At 47.0% G+C, this 27,963-nt stretch overlaps 2 protein-coding genes and 1 long non-coding RNA gene across 9 annotated transcripts; 2 read left to right on the top strand and 1 right to left on the bottom strand.

The window, feature by feature from the left end:
* The first annotated feature begins 141 nt into the window (after positions 1–141).
* LOC308462567 (tigger transposable element-derived protein 1-like) lies at positions 142–16,788 on the top strand. Of its 2 annotated transcripts, none has more exons than XM_080980334.1 (7): positions 142–419; positions 2,531–3,041; positions 3,227–3,344; positions 3,815–3,897; positions 4,690–4,816; positions 5,231–5,437; positions 14,446–16,788. In XM_080980334.1, exons 2-7 carry the CDS (start codon positions 2,628–2,630, stop codon positions 15,957–15,959), a joined length of 2,463 nt encoding a protein of 820 aa, XP_080836460.1. In that variant the 5' UTR covers positions 142–419; positions 2,531–2,627; the 3' UTR covers positions 15,960–16,788. The 2 variants fall into 2 exon arrangements, with proteins under 2 accessions (XP_080836460.1, XP_080836459.1); XM_080980333.1 differs by lacking the exon at positions 14,446–16,788 and adding an exon at positions 6,432–8,869 and having other exon boundaries at positions 175–419.
* LOC308462786 lies at positions 10,936–19,747 on the bottom strand. Its single transcript, XR_013979354.1, has 2 exons — positions 19,670–19,747; positions 10,936–12,940 (listed from the first exon to the last, which is right to left on the bottom strand). It is a non-coding gene; the product is annotated as an uncharacterized lncRNA (long non-coding RNA).
* Positions 19,703–27,963, top strand: LOC308462588 (uncharacterized protein). Of its 6 annotated transcripts, none has more exons than XM_080980379.1 (6): positions 19,703–19,783; positions 21,489–21,996; positions 22,193–22,319; positions 23,012–23,094; positions 23,358–23,484; positions 25,164–27,963. In XM_080980379.1, exons 2-6 carry the CDS (start codon positions 21,592–21,594, stop codon positions 26,378–26,380), a joined length of 1,959 nt encoding a protein of 652 aa, XP_080836505.1. In that variant the 5' UTR covers positions 19,703–19,783; positions 21,489–21,591; the 3' UTR covers positions 26,381–27,963. The 6 variants fall into 6 exon arrangements, with proteins under 6 accessions (XP_080836505.1, XP_080836502.1, XP_080836506.1 ...); XM_080980376.1 differs by lacking the exon at positions 19,703–19,783 and adding an exon at positions 20,439–20,592; XM_080980380.1 differs by lacking the exon at positions 19,703–19,783 and adding an exon at positions 20,439–20,592 and having other exon boundaries at positions 25,167–27,963.

Here is a 27,963-nt window from a genome sequence, read left to right on the forward strand (position 1 = left end):
GGGGGGATTAATCTCACCACCACCAACCGCCCTACCCCGTCCTGTATTTTGCACTGCCAGCTTCCTCCTTGCAAACCAAGAGAGCAAGAGGAGCAACCATCTTGCGCCGCGCACGCTGCATAGTGGCAGGGGGGAAAGGGAGCGCGCGCGCTCCCTTCCTGCCTGTCGACCACTAAATGCGCGCAGAGGAAGGATCCTGCCGCACCGCCTTCTAAGGGTTAGCTCGACGGAGCTGGATTCCTAGAGTGGAGAGTTGATTTATTTATTTTTTTGGAGGGGGGCGGGGAGGGAGAGGGAAGAGGAGGGGCGTCCTCCATATCTAATGCCCGTCCCCACGAAGCCCGTTCCCCTCCCGGATCCACCATTGGGGGAGAGAGAGCGGCCTTTGTCTTGCCACAGAGCTGCATCGGGGCGATTTGGTGAGAGGCGCTGGGCTCATCTGGGCGAAGGGGAGCCCCGGGAGGCTTGCAAGGAGAGGGGGGGGGGGAGGAAGCTAGGAGTGGGGCGGGAAGACCCAGAGGGAGATACTTGGCCCAGAGCCCAGCCAGTGAGTGGAGAGAAAAGGCGCAAGAAATGTGGGTCGCTTGCAAACTGGGAGGGGTCCTTTGCGGAGCTGGGAAGGGCGAGGCGAGCCTAGCTCTCTGTTTCGCCCCAAAATGGACAACATTCCCCGCTCCCCGCAGTATTGGGGAATCCGTTTTCAGTCGTCTTCTCTGCAAAAACAAGCAGGCCTCTTGAATTCGGCGATTTTTAAAAACGGGCGCAAAACGAACCCACCTGGTTCTTCGATTATATATGCCTCTACTTCGATTAGAATGAGCGATCCCCTTTGAAAACCGAACAAACCTCGCCTCCTCCGGTGCATTTTTGCACGGGGCAGAGCAGTGCTGCCGGGGGGGGGGTATTTTTAAGCAGGACGCAATTTCCTTTAAAGGGGAAGGCTGAAAACAAGAGGGAAGAGAGAGAGCCCAGTCGGTAGATCGTGAGATACTTACTTTCAGGGTCGTGGGTTCGAAAGATTCTAACACTGCAGGGGGTTGGGCTAGATGACCCTCGCGGTCCCTTCCAACTCTCCAATTCTGTGATTCTGTGGTCGTTCTCGGTTGCTGCAGAGCTTGAGGATTCCGCTGCTTGGGAACTGGTTACTTTCCTGTGCAAACCTTTGCTTTTGCTCTCACAAGGCAGTTCTCAGCTGCGCGAGAAAGAGAACCTGCATGTACCCTGCCAGTATACCAGAGAAATGTTACTTTGTTTTACATTGTTCTCCAAATATAACTAAAATAGAGAAAATAAAATGGGTTTTCCTTAGAAATGGGCAGTTTTCTTTGAGTTCCATTGGACAAAAAGGCAGATAATTAATAAAGTGCAGTATCACCCATCCAGTGCTTTTTTTGTCGTGGCCCCAGTCACAGTGCCGCCACCCCACCCTCACCCCCGGGCAGGGGCTAAATGTCATTAATATAACTCAAGCAGGCAATGATATGGATTAGAAATGGCCACAACTTTATTGATTACAGATCTAGGTGGATTTTTGGTTCAGGCATTGGGTGTACAGTGGTACCTCGGGTTACATACGTTTCAGGTTACATACGCTTCAGGTTACAGACTCCACTAACCCAGAAATAGTACCTCGGGTTAAGAACTTTGCTTCAGGATGGGAACAGAAATCGTGCTCTGGCGGCGCGGCAGCAGCAGGAGGCCCCATTAGCTAAAGTGGTGCTTCAGGTTAAGAACAGTTTCAGGTTAAGAACGGACCTCGGGAACGAATTAAGTACTTAACCCGAGGTACCACTGTATATCTGTTCCAGCATCCCCAGACAAAATAATAATTATTATTTAATTTTTAAAAGGTAGGGGAACTCAGTTCCCCCAAGTTTCTGCTAAAACAACCACCACCACCCTGCAACCATCAAGCAGCAGCCTTGATTTAAACTATTTTCACAGTAGCTTAAGAGTAACAGGCTTAAGGAGAACAAGGCAGTGAGGAAAAGGGGTTGCTAGAGGGAGGGAAGTGGGTGAAGGAGGTTCAAGGTTTTAGCAAAAGGCATTCACTGCTTTTCCTTCTGGGATGAGTCCATGTTGGTAGCAGGAAACATCCATACAGTGGTGCCCCGCAAGACGAATGCCTCGCAAGACGGAAAACCCGCTAGACGAAAGGGTTTTCCGTTTTTGAGTTGCTTCGCAGGACGAATTTCCTTATGGGCTTGCTTCGCAAGATGAAAATGTCTTGCGAGTCTTGAGATTTTTTTTTCGCTCCCCCCCCCCCTTTATCTAAGCCGCTAAGCCTTTAATAGCCTTTTAGCAGCTAAGCCGATAAGCCGATAAGCCTTTAATAGCCGCTAAACCGCTAATAGCGCTAATCCGTTAAGCCACTAATAGGGTTGCTTCGCAAGATGAAAAAGCCGCTAGACGAAGACACTCGCGGAACGGATTAATTTCGTCTTGCGAGGCACCACTGTATTTGTTGGGGGGAAGTCTTCCTTGCCTGGGGCATTAATGGACCTAACAGAAGGATGTCTTGGCTTTGCAGGCCTTATCAACACCACTAGTTAGGGACATCTCTGCCTTGAGACGAAAAGCTGGCAGGCAAAAGACGCAAGCCTTCTCTCACGCTGGAGGCTTCCAAGATGGAAGAGCAAGACTCCGCTGCCTCTGAATCAGGAAGGAGCCCTGAAAACATCAAGATTGGGAGCAGCGGGGAATCCTGGGAGAAAACCATGCAGAAGACTCTGAGCGAGAACTTGCTCAGAGCTGATGTGCAGCACCAGCGCTTCAAGCAGTTCCGCTACCAAGATGCCGAGGGCCCCCGGGAAGTGTGCAACCGCCTCCACGACCTTTGCCATCAGTGGCTGAAGCCGGAGCAGCACACGAAGATCCAGATCCTGGACTTGGTGATCCTGGAGCAGTTCCTGACCATCCTTCCACCGGAGATGGAGCGCTGGGTCAGAGAATGTGGAGCAGAGACCAGTTCCCAGGCAGTGGCCCTGGCAGAGATTTTCCTCCTGACTCAGGCAGAAGAGAAGAAGCAGGAAGAGCAACAGGTGAGAGCACTTTGTTCCAGGGGCCCAGGAATGTGAGGGAGGATACCCTAAAACTCCCCACTAATTGCCCAGCTCTTTGGGGAAATAATATCTGCAATCCCAAGGCCTTTGCTTCTGATCACTCCTTTTCTCTCTAATCAATGTCTTCTCCCTAGTCAGTGTCTCGGATCTTGTTGATTTTTCAGGGGCAGGGGCTGTTTGGTGCTGATTTCTCCGAGGCAGAGAAGACTTCAACAGACACCAAACACAGCCCCCTACGGAAGGGGATCATGCCAGAGGGTGACGGTGGGACCAGCTGGCAAGGTATGGATTTGAACTTGGTCTCCCCTATTGAGGATGTAAGAAACCTGTGGGCTCTTTTTGTGCCTCCCTGGGTCTCCCAAGTCTCCAGTCTTTTGCCGTAATTCAAAAAAATGGGTTGCATGTTCAGTATTTGGAAGACTTTGCTAGCACTTTGAATTGTGCCCAAGATGAAAATGGGGAAGAGCGTTTTCACCCAAATTAAATATAAAATGGGTATAAATGTATTTTGACAAGACATTTTGTAACATTCATGTGTGCTTCGACATGCACCACTTAAATCTCTGAAGCAATGATATGTTACTGCAGTGATGTGGGTGGCCTGCCAAATGATGTCTGAACTACAGCTCCCCTCAGTCTAAGCCAGTATGGCCAATAGCCAGGAATGATGGGAGATGGAGCCCAATAACATCTGGAGGACCACAGGTTCTCCATCATGTGCAACTGGCTTCCCACCACTTTGTCTCTTACAGGCTATGGAACGCTTCCAGCAATACGTGCTCAGCAATCTCTTCTGTGCGGTGGACGAGAAACGGCTTCTGGGCAACCTGATAAGGTAGGGGGCGAGGATTGTTGAGGAAGCTGATTTAAGACGGATTCTGTGCCTCTGTCCTGTCACCTCCCTAGACCTGAACAAATCTCTCATGGGCGTAAGAAGAGCCCGGCTGGATTCATCTAATCTAGCACCTGCTCTCACATTCACCCGGAAACAGTACATGAGGACAGCAGTGTTCTCCCCACTTGTGATGCCCAACAACTGGTACCCAGAGGCATACTGCCTTCAGAGAGGAGGCAGAACATGCCATTGATAGGCTTGTCCTCCATGGATTCATTTAACCCTTTTAAAACCTATCCAGCTGGCTGCATCTTCTGCTGTGAGAATAAGTGCTTTCTTCTGTCCTGAATTTACATTCAGCTACATTGGATGGCCGCAAGTTGTAGTGTTATGGGACAGGGAGAAAAACTTCTCTCCCTCCACTGTCTCCACTTTGTGCATCATTTTATTTTATTCCCCCCCCCCCATTTTTTTAATTAGTTTTCCAAATTTATAACAGATATAACGCAACACACAATAACAAACAAATAACAAAACATATTAAAAAGAAAAACAAACATACAAAACTTCTTACAGTTAAAAATCCAAGTTAAATTCCATTATTAAATGACTTCCTCAAATCCTTCCTAACTGATTTTCATTAAATCTCATTTTAGCAGTTTTCCAATATCCACTTTCTAATAAAATTAACTTGTTTAAATTACTAACTTCTTTTAGCTTTTAGCTTTTGCTGAAAGATAACATCTCTTGTTATATTCCTACGAAGGAAAGGTTCTTGTCTTTCTCCCCCAGGATCTGGCAACCTTGAAGGGGGCTGCTATGTACCTTTCTAAGGAGGAGAGGGCTTTGCTGGATCCAGAACAGAGAGCTGTGCACAGGCAGCTCGTGATGAAGAGCTGTGGGATCATGGCCCCTCTAGGTAATGTTTCTTCTTCCCTGGTTGATGATGAGACCTGTTTACAAACCCAAAATAACATTTGTGTCTAACCTGATGGCCCAACCTTTAACCACCTGGCTCCATCCAGATGTTTTGGACTACAGTTGCCATCAGTCCAGCCAGCACAGCTGATGGGTTGTAGTTCAAAACATCTGGAGGGCACCAGGTTGGCAAAAGCTGCCTTAACCAGTGTTAACAAGGTCATCCGGTTAGCTGGGAGCTGAACCCTCGTCTCCATGAACTTAGTCCAACTATATCATGGCAGCTGTCACTTAATGCAAGGAACGATCTCCCACCTAATATTTTAGTCGTTTATCACAATGGCTAATTGTAGCTCAATTATTTTTAGGGCCCCATTTCTTAAACTCGCTTATCCCTGTCCTGCCCTTATTCCAGGAGGTGAAAGATGGGAAGTGGAGAGTAAAGGAGAAACGCGAGGGATGTCGCCGGAAAGAGGGCGGTGCAAAAAGAGTGAAGAGCAGAAAAGGAAAACCGAAATAAACCATAAAAGGAGGACTAAATCCCCCGTTTCTGAAGACGGCGACTATCATGAAATCACAGTCCAAGGGAAAATAGGGAAAATAAGGAAAAGAAGTGAAAAACGTAAGTGCCGTGTTTGGGGGCGGGGGGAGTTAAAATTCTAAAATCCTGAAGCTTGTTGCAAAATCTGCATAGGAGAGAAATGATTTAAAATACGGGGGTGTGGAAAGAACGTAACTGTGAGTATGCAGCTCACTACCCATGGAAATAATCAGCACAGGGGAGGAAACGTATACATGCTCAAGAGTAGCGGGATGTGCGTGGCACCCACAAGGTTCTCCGTCTACCTGCCTGCTTTCTGTACCCTCACTCAGTCCAGGCAGCTTCTCTGCCTATCAGCTTCTTCCTCCATAGGCTCAGTCTTGCCCTTGTAGAACACAGCAAAGAGGAAGATGGGGACAAAACTAGAACTAATTGGTTCTGCCTGTCATTGGCTCTGGCTCCACCTACTGTTGGTCCTCCTGCCTTTCCCCCTACCAATCTCAGTGGGCACCAACCACCACTGGTGCGTGTGAGAGGCACAGCCAAAGTGGACCCCATGGCAGCAGTAGAATTTGGACTCTGATTTCCTGGGTGTGTTGTTCTTGTAGAGTTATTTGCTTTTTCATATAGTCATTTATTTCTTTGGCTTTGGTGACTGACTGTTTTCAGAGACTTGATTTGCTCCTATATCAGTTATTCCGGTATTAATTACCGTATTTTTTGCTCTATAAGACTCACTTTTTCCCTCCTAAAAAGTAAGGGGAAATTTGTGTGCGTCTTATGGAGCGAATGCAGGCTGCGCAGCTATCCCAGAAGCCAGAACAGCAAGAGGGATTACTGCTTTCACTGCACAGCGATCCCTCTTGCTGTTCTGGCTTCTGAGATTCAGAATATTTTTTTTCTTGTTTTCCTCCTCCAAAAACTAGGTGCGTCTTGTGGTCTGGTGCATCTTATAGAGCGAAAAATACGGTACTCTTGCTTTTTAATAAGGATTTTTTATTTTTTGCAGTTTGGCCCTACATGTGAGTAGTAGCTGAACTGAAGTTCTCTTCTTTTCCTCCCCCTGCTATACTAGCTGTTATTAAAATAAGTGAGCCGCCGACCGTTAAAAGGCAGAGGACTTACTTTTTCAACAAGGAGTGGGAAGAGAGGTATTGCTTTGTGGATCTGAATGGCAAGTGCGTCTGCTTAGTCTGCTCCTCAACTGTTGCCGTCTCAAAGAAGCACAATGTCCAGAGACACTATGAAAGAAACCACAGCAGTTTTGCAAAAGATTATCCCCTAGATTCCGAACTTCGGAAAAAAAAGGTCCATGAAATGAAATCCAAATTGGCGATTCCACCGACACCGGCCACCAGACCTGTGGTGCAATCCAAGAATAATACGATGGCATCTTTTAAAATTGCAAGCTTGCTTGCAAAGAGGAAAAAACCTTTTGTGGATGGGGACTTGTTGAAAGAGATATTTTTGACCGCCGGTGACTCAATGTTCGAAGGTTTCCCTAATAAAAAAGAAATACTTGCAGCGATTCAAAAATTGCAGCTGTCTGGAAACACCATCACAAGAAGAATTGAGTCTATATCCAGAGACTTGGATTATCAGCTGCAAAGTGATCTTCAGAATTGCCTTTGGTTCGCACTTCAGTTTAATGAATCGACAGATATAACAGACCCGTCTCAGATGGCAGTTGTTGCGAGAATGGTTTTGAGTGATCTTTCTGTGATAGAGGAGCTACTCAGAATACTACCTCTGAAAGGAAAAACAAGAGGTGAGAATATATTTCAGACTTTCAAAGACTTTGCCATGGAAATAAATTTGCCTCTTCACAAATTGTCATCTATCACCACCGACGAGGGAGCAGCAACAGGGTGTATCGGTGGCTTTATCACCCAGTGCCAGCAGGACGAATCTTTTCCAAAGTTTGTTTCATATCACTGCATCATTCACCAGGAAGCATTATGTGCTAAAGTACTCCGGTTTAAACACATAATGGATGTGGTTAAAAAGATAATAAACTCCATCCGGGCCGTCTCCTCAAAACACAGGCTTTATAAAGCCCTTCTGGAAGATGTTGATGCTGAGCACAATGATCTCCTTTTGCACACTGAAGGCAGGTGGCTGAGTAAAGGAAAAGTTCTGGCCAGATTCTTAAACCTGATTGAAGAAATTAAGGAGTTCTTTAGGTCTAAAGATCAGTATGTTGAACAACTTGATGACAGGTTTTGGTTAATGGACTTGGCTTTCCTTGCTGACTTGATGCAAAAACTGAACATTTTGAACTTTGAGCTTCAGGGTAAAGACAAGCATATTTCTGGGATGGTCACTGCAGTCAATGCCTTCAAAGATAAACTGAGGTTGTGGAAGTCACACCTGGAGAGGAAATCGCTCCTTTACTTCCCCTCAATGAAGCAAGTCATTGGAGAGAATGATTTCAATGGTGTGCCATTTGTGGGTTACCTGGAGATCCTGGAGGAGCAGTTCCTTACTCAATTTGAGCAGCTCATTGACATCGAGCCTGTCGTGTCCTTTTTTGCAAACCCATTCGACTCCATCGATGTCACAGTGACTGCCATGGCCATTGCAGAACTCTGCCAAGCTGGGCTGGAGGAAATAGAGCTGGAGATTGTGGACTTGCAAAATGACTTGGTTTTGAAATCTCATTCAGGCCACGACAACTTTTGGAATCAGGTTGGTTCCCAGAAGTTCCCTTTGTTGAAAAAGACTGCTGCAAAGGTAAACTCTTATTTTGGGTCAGCTTATCCGTGCGAGTCCCTTTTCTCTGCCAGAAAGTTTATCAAGTCAAAAAACAGAACACGGCTGACGCCTAAGCATCTGGATGACTGTTTGCGAGCAGCCATCTCGTCGTACACTCCCAATTATAGCAAGCTTGCAGATGACATGCAGTGCCAGGCTTCACATTAGTCTTGGAGCAGTGGCACAATTTATGTGAGGTGTGGTTGCTTTGTGTTAATCATTAGCTTTGATTGGGTTATTTTCAGTGGCTTCTGTTCTTTTCTATGCTGTGTTTCCTTTCAACTGTAGCTGATATATCACTCTTAAATACATCATTTTACTTGTGACCGTGGGTGTATATTGTTGCAGTAACTCAGCCCAGGTATAACCAAAATGTCATTAAAAATGGCAAGCAAGCTTTTGAGTTCTCCGGACTGCTTCACCACACTTGAGTGTTAAGCGAAGTGGATGGGGAGCTAGCTTAGTGTCCCAAAGACTGCATTGGCCTCAGCCCCCATCTGCACTATACAGCCGCACCTTGGAAGTCGAACGGAATCCATTCCGGAAGTCTGTTCATCTTCCAAAACATTTGAAAACCAAAGCGTGGCTTCTAATTGGCTGCAGGAGCTTCCTGCACTCAATCAGAAGCCGTGGAAGCAATGTCGGACGTTCAGCTTCCAAAAGAATGTTCAAAAACCAGAACAATCACTTCCAGGTTTCGATCGTTTGCGAGCCGATTTGTTCGGAAGCCAAGGCATTTGAGATCCAAGGTGCGACTATATTCAAGTTCAAGTTCAAGTTTATTGCGGCCAAAGCCAGTGACACTAAACACCACAAGATCAGACAACAAGAAATCAGCAACAACTTCAGAAAAGAAAAAAGGTTACACAAGGGAACTTCGCAATGTGCCATTCAACAGAAGAGATTTACGCTTCTTAATTACTAAAGTGCAAAATTTAGCCACCTCATATGATATTGAGCTTGAGGAATCTTCCAGGAGGTATTTTCGAAGAATTTCAGGGGAGGATTCCAAATAATATTGAAGGGGTATAAATTTTGATAGAAGCGGTAAAATAAGTTGAACTCGTTCTTCACTATAGAATTCGCAAGATAGAAGAATGTGTGTGACAGATTCTACCTTATTAGACATACAAGGGCAGAGACGCGCATGCATTGGAACCCGCGTGAATTTGCCGTACAGCACTGCTGAGGGCATTGTCTCAAAGCGGGCTCTAGAGAAAGCCCATCTATAGGCTTCGTTAGTGATGTTAGTTAAGTAAGGGGCAGCTGCAAAATTAGGCCAAGCTTTTAAACATCTATACGTCTCTGGGAGTAGGGCGCTTTCTTGTTGTAATTCGATATCATAAAGTCTCCGAGTGATAGTAGCTTTTGGGTGCGACTATATTTAAAGCGGTACTATGCCACTTTACAGAGTCACGGCTTGCCAAAGAATCCTTGGAGTTGTAGCTAATAAACTCTCAGAAGTGTTTTGAGAGTTGCCCAGAGACTCCTAATCCCCTCACAGAACTACAATTCCCAAAGTTCCCTGGGAAGAGGAACCAGCTGTCGGACCACTCTGAAAACAGTAGCTCTTTGAGAGGAATAGGGGTCTCCTAAGAATTCCCAGCAGCCTTAACCAGCTCCATTTCCCAGGATTCTTTGAGGGAAGCCATGGTTGTTGAAAGTGGCATGATACTGTTTAGAGCAGGTGAGGCCTGCTCTAAGTAGAGTATGGGAAGAGGTTGTAGTCTTACTCGAATAAGCTTCCTCAGCTGCTGCATAGGTTTTAGGTGACACCAGGAGATGCTAGGATAAAGACTGATTCCCCATTTTTGAAAATACAAAATCCACCAGTTAGAGAACTTTTGGGAATGTTTCTTAGGGGTTAACACAGGTATCTTATTGCTTTTTGTATAATTATTATCCTGCTTGCCTTCTCTTCATATTGGGCTAAGGATATGGAAGCCCAAAGAACTTCAGTGGGGCTAGAGAAATATTTGCCATAAACAGCAACAAATCCTATCGGTTTATGCTATTTTTGCTACACTTCATTTACTGCTGAGCAGTGTTTCAAATTAGCCAGGTGCCATGCGCATTTTGCACCTGACTATTGGCCACTTACAACCAAGTGAAGATGCCTGGGTGCCAGGATCAGGCCTGATGTCTCCATCACCTGGAGGTGCATGCCTGGGAATCCTTGGATAAGGACTGTTTTCACACACTAATACCACATCCTGTAGAATTCTATCAGTTATATTTTATCTGCACAATCAGAATGAATTTCAGGAACCAAAATGCTTTTTTCTGTGCAGCCTGAGCAACAGCAGTGAACGACATTATAGTAAATTGTTGTAGCTTATCTTCACTTACCTTACCCCACTGCCCTGCTCACAGCTGTGAAGAATATCCCTACGTTATGAATGGTCGGTGTCACCATTAAGAAAAAGAAGTGGGAATAGGCCAATATATATGTGGACTGTCCCTGGATCAAGTGGCTTTTCTTCTTCAACGTCTCAAAATTCTTAACCTAGCTCAAGGTTGTCATCTGAACTAGCCAGATGTTTAACTGAGAATCAATCACAGTTAATCGCTTGAAAAATAGGACTTTAGAGCCATCTTGCCCCAAAATGGCAACTACACATTCTGTTTTGGCCACTGTAACCTTGGCTTAAGGATCCATTTGATACCTAGCTTATATATCTGAGTTTCTAACACTCCTGCTGAGGAATTTCCTGTGCAGTCTGATCCTACTTGTTTTGTTTATTCAAAAGTGCTGCAAACACAAGAAACCAAGCTCAACTCAAGCGGATATGTAGCTGTAATTCAGTGCCCACCACCACTTTCTAAAAAATCTTCTTTCTGTTTCAAAAAAGTTATTGTTAAACCATTTGTAAAAGTCTTCTCCCAAAATTATCTGTCGCCACAGGCTACAGGCACTTTGGAATAAAACTGGTAAACTGTCAAATAGAAGATTTCAACCAGTTGTTACTAGCAAAGACAAACACCTTCAACAATGTGAAAGAGATCTATCTGCTCATTTATAAGCATATGAAAAGGGAAACTTAACTGGGGATGGTGGTGCAGTTCTCTGCTTTGTAACGAAAAGGTTACACAATATTATACCCTTCAGCATAGGGTTAGAGGATTCTTAACTACTCTTGTCAGAACCCTAGGTTACTGCAAAAAGGAAAACTATTTTGAGAGCAAACAACCTTATTGCCATTTCAGAGCACCTTATCCCAGCAGGAGGCAGTTGCATGGACTTATAAAATTGTTCTCTGGACTTTTCATGAAATATAGCAGGGCACAGAAGTCCTCTCCCTTTACCACTTGAGCTCCTACTCAGGTGATACCCTGAGAATATATTTCAGCAGGCATTGGCCATCCACTTTCAAACACGTTGTCTAAGTAATAAAAGCTAGAAACTTGCTGCTTTTTTAAGAAGGACTTTGAGAATCTCCAGACGGTCTGTTTTACACCCTGGTTCTGTACCTTTACTGGTAGCATTGTAGTATATATTTGGCCCAACCTTTTATATTGAACCTGGAAACTAACAGGTAAACTGCACCGCTGGGAAAACTGAAGTGTAATCTGCTTACTGTGGCTAGTTCAGTCTGGCTGAACACCTAAGGACCAATTTTTCACATAACACTATATAAAGAGCATCATTATGGTGCAATATAGAAGCTATTTGGGGAAGAAGGTTGCAGGATAGATCTCAAGTTATCATCAAGAAAAAGCTCCAAAAAAGGTGCTTGTTCAAAAAAAGGAATCCAGATGTTGCCACCACCATATTTCCCTGGAACAAGAACAAAGAGAACTAGTAAATATTAGGTGCCTTATAACCATCCATACCGGTGTCAACCTGAACTTTGTACTCCAGTTCAAAGCGCTGACCAGTGCTTTTTTCTGGGGGTACTCAAGGGTGCGCAGTACTGGCACCTCCCCCCCAAATGTTAAAAGTGTGGCACTTAGTGTATGTAACAACTTCATGATGAGTACCGGCACCACCCCCATATTTTTAAGCGCTGGAGACTTAACTTGCAGATAGATACGTACACCAAGCTATTGACTGACCAGTCAGTAGGAAAATAATCTTTCCACTATTGAATGAACTTTATCAGAGATAATTTCATGGTGGTCATTCATAGAAGTCAAATATACAAAACTTGGGAATTAGACACTGTGTTGGTGCAGTTGTGGGACTTTAGGGACTTTCTGGCACCTCTAGTGATCCTGCCTGTCCAGTTTGCACCTTTTGGTCTGTTGTGGCAGTAGAAATTGGCACCATCATTGGTACTTGTAGCAAAAGTGGACGTGGCTTAGTTCCTTCTTCCTATACTTAGAGACAACACTTCTTCGATTGTATTGAAACTGCTGGTCCTTTACCCGCCGGTGGCAGCCAGCTTTGTGGTTGCCTAGGGATAGAAAGATGGTTCAAGCATTGCAAATGAACATTGGCTTCAAAAAGCAACGCATATTGCCTTTACGGAAAAACTCACCAACTCAACAGTTTTGCACGGTACTATGAAACCAGAAGATTACGCAGCTGTTTGGTGGACTTCCATGACCTATGTCAATAACCGCCCACGCTTTAATATGGTCCCTGCTAAGTATGAGTTTATCTGGAAATAACTCTGATTTTTTTACCCTAGCTACTTACCTTTTCGCTATGTATCTTGGCAAATGCTTTCATACTCTACTAGCTTTGTTATGAACATGTTTTACGCTGCTATCCCTTTATCGTAATCCCTGTACATCCTGCTCGTTCACTTTTATGTATATTTACCATTTTAGTTGCTTCGTCTTGTTTTTCCCTTCTCCTTTTTTCTCTTACTCAGTGCTGTATACCTGTTGAAATAAAATAAACCATTTAAAATAAAAAAATAAAAATACTGAAAGAACTTTACTGGGTTCCATTGTGTTTTCAAGCACTTCTCACACTGCTAGTGGTTAACTTTAAAAATGGCCCTCCTGAAGGAGCGTTTCCACCCCATCGTTCAGCTTGGACACTGGGGTCCAGCTCCGAGGGCCTTCTGGCGGTTCCCTCCCTGTGAGAGGGTTACAGGAAATAAACAACTACCTGACCTTTAGAAGACATCTGAAGGCAGCCCTGTTTAGGGAAGTTTTTAATGTTTGATGTTTTATCATGTTTTTAATATTCTGTTGGGAGCCGCCCAGAGTGGCTGGGAAAAACCAGCCAGATGGGCGGGGTATGAATAATAAATTATTATTATTATTATGGCATGGGGAGAGACACAAGCAGGCACCTGGAATTGTCTTTAGCTACCACTTTCTCCCTCCCGTTTCATGAGGGGCAGCTGTGCTGGAATTCTGAAGCTCCAACAAAGAGTTGTGCAGGACTTTAAAGGGCCGCAGATTTATGATGGCATAAAGGCTTACGGACTAGAGTCCTGTTCATTAGAACGTAAGAAAAGCGGTACTGGATTAGGCCCCAGGCCCATCTAGTCAACCATCCTGTTCTTACATGGGCCAACCAGATACCCATGGGAAGCCTGCAAGCAGGAGCTGAGGAGAATAGCACTCTTGCATCTTGTGATTCCAAGCAACAGACATTCAGAGACATGCTGCCTCTGACAGCCATTGTGGTAGTAGCCACTGAAAGCCTTATCCCTCATCAGCTGCATGGGGTGTTTTCCTCAAGTAACAGGAACACATACATCCATACATTATGGGAGGAGTGAGATTACAGTGGTACCTCGCAAGACAAATGCCTCGCAAGATGAAAAACGCGCAAGACGAAATAGTTTTTCGTTTTTTGAGTTGCTTCGCAAGACGAATTTCCCTATCGTCTTGCTTTGCAAGACGAAAACGTCTTGCAAGTTTGTTTCCTTTTTCTTAAAACCGTTAATATCCAGCGTGCATTGCTTGAAGAGGTGCAGTTGCGACTTGACTTCGAGGAGCAACTCATAGCACGCGGTGTGGTAGCGTTTTTTGAGGTTTTTGAAGACTTTGGTGATTTTTGAAGCTTTTCCAAAACTTCTTTTGCAGCCATTTGGTAAGTTAAACTTTTAAAACTTTTTTGGGGGTTTTTGGATTTTGGGTTGGGGTGTTTGGAATTCAAGGACTTGGTGTTGGGGAGGGGTTTGCAAGAATCTGGAAGCTTGTGTGTTTTTTCTGCATTTTTATGATTTTTTTGTGACCATTGGGCACTCTGCTGTTGTTAAAAAAAAAGATTTCTGGGTTTGGATTTCTGTGTGGTGGGTGGCTGGGGGGGTCAGGGAATTGTTGAGAAGGGGTTTGCAAGAATCTGGAAGCTTGTGTGTTTTCTGGGAGGTTTGGTGCTTTTGAATTTTTTGGATGTGAAGCACTGATTTATTTATTTTTTGGGTAAGGTAGGAGCTGTGCTGCCATGGGGCCCAAGAAGACTGCTGCTGCAGAGGCTGGCGAGAGGAAGAAGGAGAAGATTACGCTGGAAATGAAGAAGGAGATCATCCGGAAGCACGACGGTGGAATGCGTGTGACAGACCTCGCCAGGGAGTACGGGAGGAATCCATCGACCATCGGGACCATCCTGAAGATGAGGGAGAAGATCCTTGCGACTGATGCAGCCAAGGGAGTCACCAGGATCGTGAAGAACCGCCCAGCTGTTCTGGAGGAGGTGGAGAAGTTGCTGCTCATCTGGTTAGAAGAGAAGCAGCGTGCAGGGGACACAGTGACTGAGGCCGTCATTTGTGAGAAGGCCAAGGCCTTGCACACAGACCTCGTCCGGCAACAGCCAGGAACCTCAGGCGAGCCAGAAGTCTTCAAGGCAAGCAGAGGCTGGTTTGACCGGTTCAAGACGAGATCTGGAATCCACCGCGTGGTCAGGCATGGAGAGGCTGCCAGTTCTGATGTTCCTGTGGCTGAAGACTTTGCAGCAGAGTTCCTGGAGGTTGTGACGATGGAGGGCTACGTTCCCCAGCAGGTCTTCAACTGCGACGAGACCGGGCTGTTTTGGAAGAGGATGCCCAAAAGGACTTTCATCACTCAGGAGGAGGCCAAGTTGCCTGGCCACAAGCCCATGAAGGACCGTCTGACCCTGCTCTTCTGTGCCAACGCAAGCGGCGACCTGAAGATCAAGCCCCTGCTGGTGTACCACTCGGAGAACCCACAGGCCTTCAAGAAACACAAGGTCGACAAGGAGAAGCTGAGTGTCATGTGGCGATCCAACAGTAAGGCTTGGGTCACACGTGTGCTGTTTGTGGACTGGGTCAATCTTGCTTTTGGCCCTGCTGTCAAACAGTACCTGCTGGACAACGACCTGCCGCTGAAGGCTTTGCTTCTGATGGACAATGCTCCTGCTCATCCTAAAGGCCTTGAGGAGGACTTGTTGGAGGAGTTCAGCTTCATCAACATCATGTTCCTGCCGCCTAACACCACGCCACTGCTCCAGCCGATGGATCAGGAGCTCATCGCCAATTTCAAAAAACTCTACACCAAGGAGCTTTTCAGGCGATGCTTCGAGGTGACTGATTGCACCAACATCACCCTGCAGGAATTCTGGAAGGACCACTTCGACATCGTCACCTGCTTGAAGATGATCACCAGGGCCTGGGACGGGATCAGCCAGAGAAATTTGAATTGCGCTTGGCGCAGCCTGTGGCCGGACTGTGTGGCACCAAGTGACTCTGATGCACCAGAGTCAACAGTGGTGCAGGACATTGTTTCCTTGGGGAGGACCATGGGCCTGGAGGTCACAGAGGAGGACATCAGCGAGCTGGTGGAGGAGCACGACCACGAGCTGACCACCCAGGAGCTGGTCGAACTGCAGGCAGAGGCTGCGCAGGAGCAGGCCTCGCTGGAAGAGGAGGAAGCAACTGAGGAACGGCTGTCCTCCAAAGAACTGAGGGACATTTGCCAGAAGTAGAAAGATGTGCAGGTTTTTGCACAGCGGCACCACCCTGACAAGGACCTGACACGTGACCTTGCGAACACTTTTGATACGAGGGTCATGTCGTCTTTCAGGGAGGTGCTGAAAAGGCGGATGAAGCAGCAGACCATGGACAGGTTCTTCAGCAAGAAGCAAAGAGTGGAAGAGGAACCTTCTTCGAGTTGTCCCCCAGAGTCTTAGAAAATGTATGTACAGTGGTGCCCCACAAGACGAATGCCTCGCAAGACAGAAAACCCGCTAGACGAAAGGGTTTTCCGTTTTGGAGGTGCTTCGCAAAACGAATTTCCTATGGGCTTGCTTTGCAAGACGAAAATGTCTTGCGAGTTCCTGCGGGGTTTTTTCCTCCCCCCCCCTTTTCCCCAAACCGCTAAGCCGCTTATCAGCTGATCCGCTAAGCCGCTTAACAGCTGATCCATTAAGCCACTAAGCCGCTTATCAGCTGATCCGCTAAGCCGCTTAACAGCTGATCCGTTAAGCCACTAAGCCGCTTATCAGCTGATCTGTTAAGCCACTAAGCCGCTTATCAGCTGATCCGCTAAGACCGCAAAGCCGCTAATAGCGCTAAACTGCTAAACCGCTAATGGGCTTGCTTCGCAAGACGAAAAAACCGCAAGACGAAGAGACTCACGGAACGGATTCTTTTCGTCTTGCGAGGCACCACTGTACAGTACAGTACACTTTGGTTATTTTAAAATGCTTTTCTGTCATGTTTAGAAACTTAAATTATTGTTCCTTCAATTTTTGAAATGCTCTTTACAGTATGTGTGACTTTAAAGAGCACTTAATAAACTCTCTTTGTACCAAATTTGGCTTTGTTTGGACTTTTTTTGACCATAGGAACACATTAATTGATTTTCAATGCATTCCTATGGGAAACCGTGCTTCGCAAGACGAAAAATTCGCTAGACGAAAAAACTCGCAGAACGAATTAATTTTGTCTTGCGAGGCACCACTGTATATGAATACGTAAGAAGGTGCACATTGGGACAATTACATTAAAGGTGTGCACATTTGTTTTGGTAAAAATTCACAAAGCAGTGTTGATAGCACAAACATCCTGGCATTGGTGGGCTTATTAACATGAAATGTTGGATTCCATCAGTCTCAAGATACAATGGAGTGCCCATCCAGAAGGCGAAATCAAACCATTGGCGAATCTCTGCGGCTGCAGAGACCGGTAACTCGTAACCGCTGCCTCCTGTGCTTGGTTTTGCTGTGTTAGTCTGGGCAGTGTGCGAGTATGTCCTAGACTGCAGCGGCGTAGCGTGGGTTGTCTGCATCCGGGGCAAGGCAAGAAATCTGCACCCCCTAACCCGGGGCAAGGCAAGTGTCAGGGGTTCAGGAGCAGAGGCAAGGGCGAGGGAGGAAACAGAGAGCGAGGGGGAGGAGGCAGAAGAAAAGATGAGTGATGACGACGACCCGAGATCTCCGAGTCTTTCCAGTGAATCAGAAGATTCACAGAAAGGAGCACCAGTGGCCAGGCCAGGGCGTCAGAAGAATCCCGGAAGGAAGAGACCCCGGGGGGGCAGAGGGACCCAGAGAAGAACAGTCAGGCGGAAAAGGTGGAGCAGGGCTAGGATATTAAGTTGGTGTACAAGGGGCGGAGACTGAGACGGAGCTTACTGTCAGAGCTGCTTCCAGATCCTAGCTCACAGAGGATCACGCTAGCCAGCGATCATTAAATAAAAGTCTTTATTGAGTTACAGTTTCCATTCTCAATCTGCTGCGTGCAACTCTACGTCTCATGGTTAGATCGGCGAAGCTCCGTCTGAGTCTCCGCCCCTTGTACACCAACTTAATATCCTAGCCCTGCTCCACCTTTTCCGCCTGACTGTTCTTCTCTGGGTCCCTCTGCCCCCCGGGGTCTCTTCCTTCCGGGATTCTTCTGACGCCGACCCCCCGGACCCTCCTGTCTCCTTGCGCCGGGCTTTAGGACCTGGCTCCCTTTCCGGGCTGCCTACTGCGCCACCTTCCTGTGCATTTGAACTTGGCGCGCGCGCCAAACCTTCCACCTTCCGTCTGACCGTTTCTTCGCTCCCCGATGGAGGTGTGGCCACTCCTGACTCGTGCCCTCCCCCCTGTTGTGAGCTGCCAGCGCTTGATCCCTGGCGCCCTTCCTCTTCCCTGCTCTCTGGCGGTGACGCTGGTCCCGATTTCCAACTGCTCCCCTCTGAGTCCCCTCTGGCTCTATCTTCCTGGGGTGTCCCCCTAGGCTCCCCCCTTGCCCTGGCCACTGGTGCTCCTTTCTGTGAATCTTCTGATTCACTGGAAAGACTCGGAGATCTCGGGTCGTCGTCATCACTCATCTTTTCTTCTGCCTCCTCCCCCTCGCTCTCTGTTTCCTCCCTCGCCCTTGCCTCTGCTCCTGAACCCCTGACAGCAAGTAATTTGCGCCCCCTAACCCCTAACCTGCTGCGGCTGCCAGCTTCTTCTTGCTGCTGCCTGGTCTGGTCTGGTGTGGTTCTCTCCCGCGCTCAGCGCTGCGCTGGGCGGCCGCTGCACTGTCCCTCCCCCAGATAGTCCCTCGCTCTCTCTCCGCACCGCACGCCTGGCACCCACCCCCTCCACAGTGGGCGGCGACCCAGTGGCTCGGATCGGATTCGCACAGCCAGCACTGCAGTGAGAGAGAGAGAGTGAGCCAGGTAGGGGCAGAGAGCTGCGAGTGCGAGCACGCCCCCCCCATGTTGCGCCCGGTGCGGCCGGCCCCCCCTGCACCCCCCACACTACGCCACTGCTAGACTGCCCAGAAAACAAGACCCTGCTCACGGCCTTGCTGACGTGATCCAAAAGAAAGCAGAGCATACAACTGGCACCAGCAGTTGGAATTGCCAAACTGAGGCATAATCCAACAATCCAACCATTTTAGGGATTCCGCTCTGATTTTGTGTAGGGCTTACTTCTTAGCATTTTTCATCTTTGTCTCAATGCAGGTGACAAGACATCACAAGTAGACACAAAAAACTCAGTACGACCAAATTGCTATTAAAAATCCACTTTCCTACATGGCTCCAATTAGACCGGATGAATGTGCATTTTAAAAATGTGTTTCTGTCATCCACCTGTACGTTCCAGGAGAAAGGAAGAGGCTCAGATCCTTTTAGAGGCACCTGCACACAGATTTGAAAGGCACTTCCCATCTTTATCTGGCTACCCTGATCTCCGTCTTAGCTGCTTCTGTGGATTCTTCCTCCCAGTCAAAATTTAGGCCGTAAACTCCTCAGGTCAGAGACTTGTGTGTTATGATTTTGTTGCTCCATATTATTCATTGGTGGCAAGAATATACACAGAATAGTAAGTGGTTATATTGGTAACTGGAATTCTTTAAGCCAAATTAAATTCATGTAAATTATCAGCAGATTAGCCTTTCCAAAGGCCCCAGGAAGAAAAGAGACAAGCCTCTTTCCAAATACTGTGCAAGTATTCCTGCTCACCCTCATACAGAGACTGTAGTCTCTCTCCTCCCAATAAACTCTGTGAACTGTAGCTCTCTGAGGCGAATATGGGGGTCTCCTGCCAACTCTCAGCACTAATTACAGTCCCCAGGATTATTTGCGGGGAAGCCCTGGCTGTTTAAAGTGCCATGATGCTGCTTGAAATGTTCAGCGCAAATGGGGCCTTAAGACAACTTTATCCCTCTGCCTTCTCACACACTCCACTACGGGAAACTTTGGCAGGGTCAGGCTTGCCTGAGGACTGAATAACGGAGTCTCACTTGCCTTGGGTTGCACTGAGTAGCGAGAAAAGGATCCCACCTACACCAATACATTTTGGCGCCCTGAAGTGAACCACAAAATGGCGGGGTAAGTGAAGATCTACATCAGGAACACGGGAAGGGTGCAAAATTCCTGCACTGCAGGGGGCAGGACTAGATGATCCTCAGGGTCCCAATTCTACGATGTGCATCGGGATCCTGCTGCCTCTCTGGAGGATGCTGCCAGAAGAGTTTGCCTCGTGGGTGGGCCAGCCCTGCTTCCCCCCACCATCCCAGCATGCATGCATCTCCTCTCTCCATCGCCTTGCCCAAGCCAAACGCCCCTTTCCCCATATGGGTTTCGGGATAGGAAGGGCGTTCAGGAAGGGCAACCGGCACGGGAAATAAAGATAAAAGAAACGCGGAGGCGCCTCTCCGGGTTCCTATCGGACTCCCCGCCTGGCGCGCACGGATGGAGCATCAAGAAGCACCACCTGCACAGTGCGCAATGCTTGCTTGCGTTTTGGATGCTCCAGGGAGAGGATTCCTGTTGCGGGGCCCTCAAAGGGTTAAATCCGGGTTTCCCAAACTTGGGTCGCCCGCTGGTCTTTTTTTGGACTACAACTCCCATCATCCCTAGCTAGCAGGACCAGTGGTCGGGGATGATGGGAACTGTAGTCCAAAAACAATTCGAGACCCAAGTTTGGGAAACGCTGGGTTAAATGAATCGAGTCGGATTCCTAGAGAGACTTTATTTTATTGGGGGGGGGGGAGAAGGAGGGAGAGAGGAAGTGAACCCTGGAGCAAAGGCAGCCCCATCCCTGGACGCCCCTTCCTGCCCTGTTTCTTCCAGGAGCGGAAAGTGGCCCCTTGGCTTCCGTAGGCGCTGCAGCGGCGCTTCCTTCCTCCTGCGATCTGGTGAGCCTCCGCCCTTGTGCGTTTGGGGAAAGGGGAGCCTGGGGGCTACAGGAAATGGGGGGTGAGTAGGGGTGGGATCCTGATTCTGGAAAAGGTTCCCAGGCTCAAACCCTGCAGAGAGGAGGTATCCTTTGCTTGCTTGCTTGCTTGCTTGCTATTACAGTACTGTATATCCCACTTTTCTACCAAGGAGCGGAAGGTGGAGTTCATGGACCGTCCGCTCTTGCAGGGATGGCTGTGGGCAGGGTTCCTGCCTTGTCGTGGCTTGCGCTAGATAGGGAGAAAGACACTGAGAAGAAAACAGGAGAGGAAGAGAAACTTCCTGTTCCTGATGGGCACAAAGTTTGGGAGCGGTGTCTGGCTACTGTTGTGAACAGGATACTTCAATGTCTCAGAAGTGGGGAGCCAAATGTGGTCTCTCTATGGCCCTCAGGACTCACCCCAAACACACCCCTTCCTCAGTCACACCCCTCAGCAGCCCTAGTCAAATGGAGAGACCATTGCCACCACAGAAAGGTCCAAGGTGGGAGGAAGCGGGGAACGCTCCATCTTCTGACCCTCAATCACATTGGATGCTTTAAGTGCAAGAACCGCCTTTCAAGACTTTAGTTAATCTCAGCCTCCCCTTTCCACCTCCCTTTCTTCCTAGTAGAAGTATTAGTTGGTAGCTGCACTAGTGTGACAGGTTCTGCACCTTTTGAACCTCAGTCAGAACGAGGGCTTTAATCTATAGCCCTCAAGTGAAGGAATTCTTCCTCATCCCAGTCCGTGTCTCACAATATGCATTTACTGCTTTTAGTTTTGGGACAAGACATGGTCGCTTCTGAGCTTATGGGAAATCTCCCTGCCTTGACAAAGTAATAATGCACTTACAGAATGATGTCTTGGCTTTGCAGGCCTTGGTAACGGCACCAGTTAGGGCCATCTTTACCTCACGGCAAAAACTGGGAGGAGGGAAGAGCGATCCTCTTGCAGGAAGAGGAGGAGCACCAAGCCAAGATGGGCAAGAAGGATTCAGCCGGCCCCAAGGAAGGAAGAGGCAGCCTCAATGCCATCAGGAATAGGAGCAGTGGGAGATCCTGGGAAAGAATGGTGGTGCAGAAGACCCCGGGCGAGGACACAAGTAGCTCAGTTGTATGGTGCCAATGCTTCCGGCGGTTCCGCTACCAGGATGACAAGGGGCCCAGAGAGGTTTGCAGCCAGCTCCACCATCTTTGCCGCCTATGGCTGAAGCCAGAGCAGCGCACAAAGAATCAGATTCTGGACTTGGTGATCCTGGAGCAGTTCTTGACCATCCTTCCAGTGGAGATGGAGCGCTGGGTCAGAGAATGTGGAGCCGAGACCAGTTCCCAGGCAGTGGCCTTGGCAGAAGGTTTTCTCCTCAGTAAGGCAGAAGAGCAGCAGGTGAGAGCACTTCATCCTGGTAGTTCCATGAGCCCAGGAATGTGAGAGAGGATACCCTAAAACTCCTCACTAATTGCCTATCTCTTTGGGGAAATCATCCAAGGAGGGATGACCCCAAATCCAAGCCTTTGCTTCTGATCATACTTTTTCTAAGCCTTCTCCCGTTCTGTGTCTTTGCTTCTCATTGCTGTTTCAGGAGCTGGAACTGTTTGCAGAAGTGGGCTCTGGTTTCCCCGAGACAGAGGAGGCTCCATCAGACATCAGACACAGTCCACCAGGAAGAGGGGTCATGCAGGAGACCAACAGAGGTAGCACCTTACAGTGTAAGGATTAATGGGGCATATTTCAAATTGGTCTGCCCCTATTTATTATGCAAGAAATCCCTAGCGTGCCTCAAGTTTTTGACATATTTTGATTGCAGCCAAGAGCTCCCAAGTTTTTTTTAGGCTGGGGGGAGGGAATTGAGTGGATGAGAGATTTCCCCACACACACACAGCTGAAATGGGTGCTGACATCCAAAATCCATTCAACAGAAAATATATGGGCCTTGCTTACTTGTTTTGCTAATCCAAGCTATGGCTTAGTGCAGGTCTGGGGAACCTTAGGACTTTTGGATGGTGCTGAATTACAACTCCCATCTGCTGTAACAAGCATGGCTAATAGCCAAGGGTGATGGGATTTGTAGTGCAGCAACAATTGGAAGGACAAAGGTTCGCCACACCTGACACAGTATGAGGCTGCTAGTTGGGAGATCATGACTGCTTTGCTTCTCTCTCTGGTCGTTTTGCTGCTGTGCTCCACTGAGCTGAGCTCAGCCGTGGCTTGGCTTAGCATGGCATCCAAACTTTGGTTCATAGTTTAGCTCTCTGCAGAGGAACTTTGTCATAGTCAACGTCTCCTGCCCGTTTGCATCACAGCATGGTTTGGCTTGGATATGCATTTGTACTTGGATATGCATTTCTTATTCTATTTCTTATTCTACTACCTTCCCACTATCTTTGTGTGTTTTTTACAGGTAATGGAATGGTGCGAGAAAAACATACTCAGCCATCTCAACTCTGTGGTAGATGGGAAATGGCTTCTGTGAGACCTAAACAGGTAGGGGCAAGACTCTCTGCAGAGACAAAAGGGGAAGCTTGGTGTTCTCTGTTCCCCTGCTCACATTTCTGGAACTCGATGAATCTTTCTCATTCTGTTTGTGTCTTTCAAAACTGTCCACTAGGAAATCTATGAATGCAACTCGTGAAAGGTGTAAATCCTGCAAGATAATAGCCATCTTCCCCACTGCACCTCTGCCATAACTGGCCTTTTGGATATTACTGTCTTATCTATGAGGAGGAAACATTTTATTTTTCTTTCAGGGCCGGGTGACCTTTGAGGAGGTAGCTTTGAATTTCTCCGAAGAAGAGTGGTTTCTGCTGAATCCTGACCAGAGAGCTCTGCACAAGCAAGTCATGGAGGAGAGCTGTGGACTTGTGGCCTCTCTTGGTAAGGCTGCCTAGTTCAAGGTTGGGGGATTTGTGGCTCTGCAGATGTTTTTGGACTCGTAACTCCCATCAGCCCAAGCCAATATGGTCAAGGATGATGGGAGTTAAGAGTCCCTAGATGATGAAAATACCTCTTTACATTTCTTAACATGTTTTGGCACAGTTCTTGCCATTCAGCATCTCAGGTCCCCGGTCTAGTGGGACGTATCGGTATTTTTATTTACTAAAACATTTATATCCTGCATTTCCATTTAACTGAAATCCACAAAGGGGAAAACAATAATTAGACATGAATATACAATGTTAAAGCCGCAGCATAGTGAAAATGACTTTTCGGTCAGCATCAGGTCATTGACAGTGGGGTATATTCAGAGCCATAATAAATAGAAATATAGTCCAGAGCCATTTTAGAACTGCATTAGCCTAACAGAACCACACTGTCATTGTTTACTGCCTAAAAGTTAACAGTAAGAGAGAGGAGGGAGTCATGTGTCCCTAGGGAACAGGTTGCACAGCTTTGGTGTCACTGCAGAGGAAGCTCTGCTGGACAAAATTATTGAGGGTATAATGTAAGGCGGTGGGGAACTTCAGGTCAGGGGGCAAATGCAGCCTTCTAGACCTCTCTGTCTGGCTCCAGAGCTCTCCTCAGGACCCTCTTTGTGCCTCAGGTGTTTTTGCCTGGCTGGAATGTGTCCTTGAACTCTGATAATACCTCTTGCCTGACTGGAGGGTGGAGAAGGGTGTGTGCGTCTGTGTGTAGAAACCAGGTCAAATTTACATTGTTTGCTCCACCCACTTTTGCCTCTGGCTCCGCCCACCACTGGCATGCTGCCATCAGAAAGTTGCCCAGAAGAAAATGCGACACCCGATCTGGAAAAGGGTTTCTCACCTGTGTTGTAAAAGGAGTGGGGAAATGGCTTTCGTTGCCACCATCCACGTTACAGATTAGCTAGTACAGTGGTGCCTCGCAAGACAAAATTAATCCGTTCCGCGAGTCTCTTCGTCTTGCGGTTTTTTCATCTTGCGAAGCACGGCTATTAGCGGCTTAGCGGCTTTAAGAAAAAGGAAACAAACTCGCAAGAACTCACAAGACGTTTCGTCTTGCGAAGCAAGCCCATAGGGAAATTTGTCTTGCGGAACGACTCAAAAAACGGAAAACTATTTCGTCTAGCGAGTTTTTCGTCTTGCGAGGCATTCGTCTTGCGGGGCACCACTGTAAAAAGTCAAGCTGTACATTCGCCACAAAATAGATATGAATCTGAGGTGATGTCACCTGCCTCGGCCACCTCAAAATCCATTGTGGCTTGAATATGAGACAGCCCAAGGTCAAACACACTGGCCTCTGGTGCTTCAGAAGGCTTGTGGATATTTTTCTGATGAGTTTATACAGTCTCGTAGTCTCCCTTAAGGTCATCATCTGCACTATTCATTTAAAGCCCGTGAGAAGGGTAGGCAAGGATCTGGCCTTATGGCCAGTATATTGTTCCTCACCCCTTGTTCTACACCACACCAGCAGTCAGTCAATGCTAGATAGAAGAGGTTGGAAAACGTGTGCAAAAAACTGCCTCCCACCTAAGTATTTCAGCTCTTCTATAATCAGAACAGTTATCTGACATGGTTTGGTGATACGAGACTCCTGGCCTAACTCAAATTCTTATCAGTTCCCTGTTTTCGTTCTAGAAGGTGACATCCGAGATATGGAGAATGAGGGAGCACTGCGTGAGAGTCGGTCCTTTGCTTCAAAAGCCAGTGGCTGCTATGAAATTGCAACCCAAGGTGAAAGAAACGAAACCAGCAACTGCCCTGTGTCTCAGAACAGATCTGACTCGAACCCAAACCACGAAGCTCACGGCAAAACCCACATAGAGGAGCAACCATTTAAATGCCAGGAGTGCGGGAAGAACTTCGGTTGGAGGTCACAACTCAATAGGCACCGAAAAATGCACACCGGGGAGAAGCCATATAAATGCTTGCAGTGTGGAAAGAGTTTCAGGCAGAACTTTCACCTGACTGCCCATCTAAAAATCCACAGAGGGGAGAAACCACATGAATGCTTGGAGTGTGGGAAGAGCTTCAGTCAGAGGAATGACCTTGCTTCTCATCAGAGAATCCACACAGGGGAGAAACCATATAAATGTTCAGAGTGTGGGAAGGGCTTCCGTTCGAACACCAGCTTGACTTGTCATTTAAGGACTCACACAAGGGAGAAACCGTATAAATGCTTGGAGTGCGGTCGTACCTTTGGCCAGAGCTCATACCTAAGTAAACACAAAAGGATTCATACGGGGGAGAAACCATATAAATGCCTGGAGTGTGGCATGAGCTTTTGTCATAATTCATCCCTCACGTACCATCAAAGAAATCACACTGGCGAGAAACCGTATCAGTGCTTGGAGTGTGGAATGAGGTTCAGTCAGAGTTCGGCCCTCATGTACCATCAGAGAATTCACACAGGGGAGAAACCATATCAGTGCTTGGAGTGCGGAAAGAGCTTTCGGGTGAGACCAAGCCTCACCTCTCATCAAAGAATACACACAGGAGAGAAGCCCTACAAATGTCTGGAGTGTGGAAGGAGCTTCCGTTTGAGCACAAGCCTGACTACTCACCAAAGAACTCACACAGGGGAGAAACCTTACAAATGTCTGGAGTGTGGAAAGAGCTTCAGTGTGAGGAAAAGCCTCACCTATCACCAAAGAACTCATACGAGGGAGAAACCAAATAGATGCGTCAAGCAGGGCTGGGGAGCCTGCGGCAATTCAGATGTTGTACCCCCAACTTCCACCAGTGCCAGCCAGCATGGCCAACAGTCACCGATGATGGGAGTTGTGGACCAACAACATTTGGAAGGCCCCAGATCCCCTGTCCCTAGCTCTCAGGGTAAGAAAGAGCTTCATTAAGTATCACAGGGCTCACGCAAGGGAGAAACCAATGCTTTGAGTGTGGAACAAGATTAAAATCAATAAAGCCAATATTTCAGATTGGAGAAGCACTGTATAAGTGAATGTCACAGGAGCTCTATTTGTGTGCTGTAACAAAGAAACTATTTTTTGTCTTAAATTCATATATATATATGAGAGAGAGAGAGAGTAGGAAGTAATTATGTATACAGATGTGTCCACAAGGAATTGAAACTGGAAATAACTTTTTATGTTCCTTTTTTCGGATACAAGTCAGTTCTGAAACCAAGAACTGTAGGATTATGCATTATCCCTTATAAGCACATAAAATGGTATTAAAATAGTATATTTGTCTAACAAGTCTCCCTTATCATCATGTTCAAATAACATTTATGGACTCTGTTGCACAAAATTTCCCATGTGTCTCGTGGGATCATCCCCCCCCCCCCCCGGGCAATACTTTGAGCCCATTTTTCCCATTTAATCTGCTAACTTTTTCTGGCCCACTGTTCTATTTTAAGAGCAACCTGTAGATTTTGGATGATACATTAGTATCAGCCTTTTTAATTAATTCATCAAATGTTGTAAAATCTCTTAGGTTGTCATCCTAACCCCTGGCCTACACTTCTGGTGAAGGTTAGGATCCAGTAGAGGTTCCTGTGGGCTGACAGGGTGCCACCACTATGGAGGTCCCTGCTGCAGGCACAGAAAGCAGAGCAGAGGCAATGCCACCATCATCTCAAGGAAATGCTGGATATTATGCCAGTCCAGCTCCCAGAAAGGGGCCTGATGTGGACATCTCTTCTGTGACAGAAAAAGAAGATATACCCACCATCACCCTGGCTAGTATGAACTGCAGGGCTTCAAATAAGGTGGTGGCATAAGCTGCTTCTCCCTGGGCAGAGATTGGATTGATCTGTGCAGTGTCAGTTTGCTCAGTGATCCAGTTAATGCAATTTGCAATACATAATACAATACAGATTTAGGTCTGAAACCCACGGATGACAGCTTTTTTTTTTTTATCCCGCATATTTATCCCCCTTTATTTCTTGGCTTTTTCTTGATCCAAATGATTTTTGAGAAGACACTGCCATTTGTTAATTCGCTGAGCCAGTATCTCAGTTGATAAATGTTGAAATGAAGTGAAAAATCTTCGGGCAATCTGGCCTGAAAAAGATACAGTTTCTCACATTGTTTTGTAAGATTGCCAGTTGCTGTGTGTGTGTGTGTGTGTGTGTGTGTGTGTGTGTCGCTCTTATTTGTTATTCTTATGGGATCACCACCACCAATACCCTATAATCAATTTTTCCCCCTGGAATCTGCTGTCATTTATATCCATATTTTCTGCTTTTACTTTATTCAATGCATATTGCACTAAACATCCAGATTCAGCTGCAAGTTTCACTAATTCTGTTAAAGATCATATAGGCTCTGTAAATGTTAAAACTATATATTAAACATAAGAATATGAGTCCCTCCCAATTTCTGTTCATCTTTGCGCCTCTTTTTATTTTATTCTCTTACTGTAATTGCTAATGTTTCCAGAGCTAGAATGAATAAAAAAAGTAGAGAAGGGACAACAA

The sequence above is a fragment of the Podarcis pityusensis genome (genome assembly GCF_964106645.2).
Source record: "Podarcis pityusensis genome assembly, chromosome: 14".
NCBI classification, from domain to species: Eukaryota; Metazoa; Chordata; class Lepidosauria; order Squamata; family Lacertidae; genus Podarcis; species Podarcis pityusensis.

What these genes read in the sequence shown, in the direction of transcription:
- LOC308462588 (XM_080980379.1), top strand. Translation starts at nt 21,592, where the DNA reads ATGGGCAAGAAGGATTCAGCCGGCCCCAAGGAAGGAAGAGGCAGCCTC. An exon ending in CAGAGGTAGCACCTTACAGT is followed by an intron (nt 22,320 to 23,011) that starts GTAAGGATTAAT and finishes TGTTTTTTACAG; the next exon opens with GTAATGGAATGGTGCGAGAA. An exon ending in CTTCTGTGAGACCTAAACAG is followed by an intron (nt 23,095 to 23,357) that starts GTAGGGGCAAGA and finishes TTTTTCTTTCAG; the next exon opens with GGCCGGGTGACCTTTGAGGA.
- LOC308462567 (XM_080980333.1), top strand. Translation starts at nt 2,628, where the DNA reads ATGGAAGAGCAAGACTCCGCTGCCTCTGAATCAGGAAGGAGCCCTGAA. An exon ending in CTTCTGGGCAACCTGATAAG is followed by an intron (nt 3,898 to 4,689) that starts GTAGGGGGCGAG and finishes TTTCTCCCCCAG; the next exon opens with GATCTGGCAACCTTGAAGGG. An exon ending in AAGGAAAAGAAGTGAAAAAC is followed by an intron (nt 5,438 to 6,431) that starts GTAAGTGCCGTG and finishes CTGCTATACTAG; the next exon opens with CTGTTATTAAAATAAGTGAG.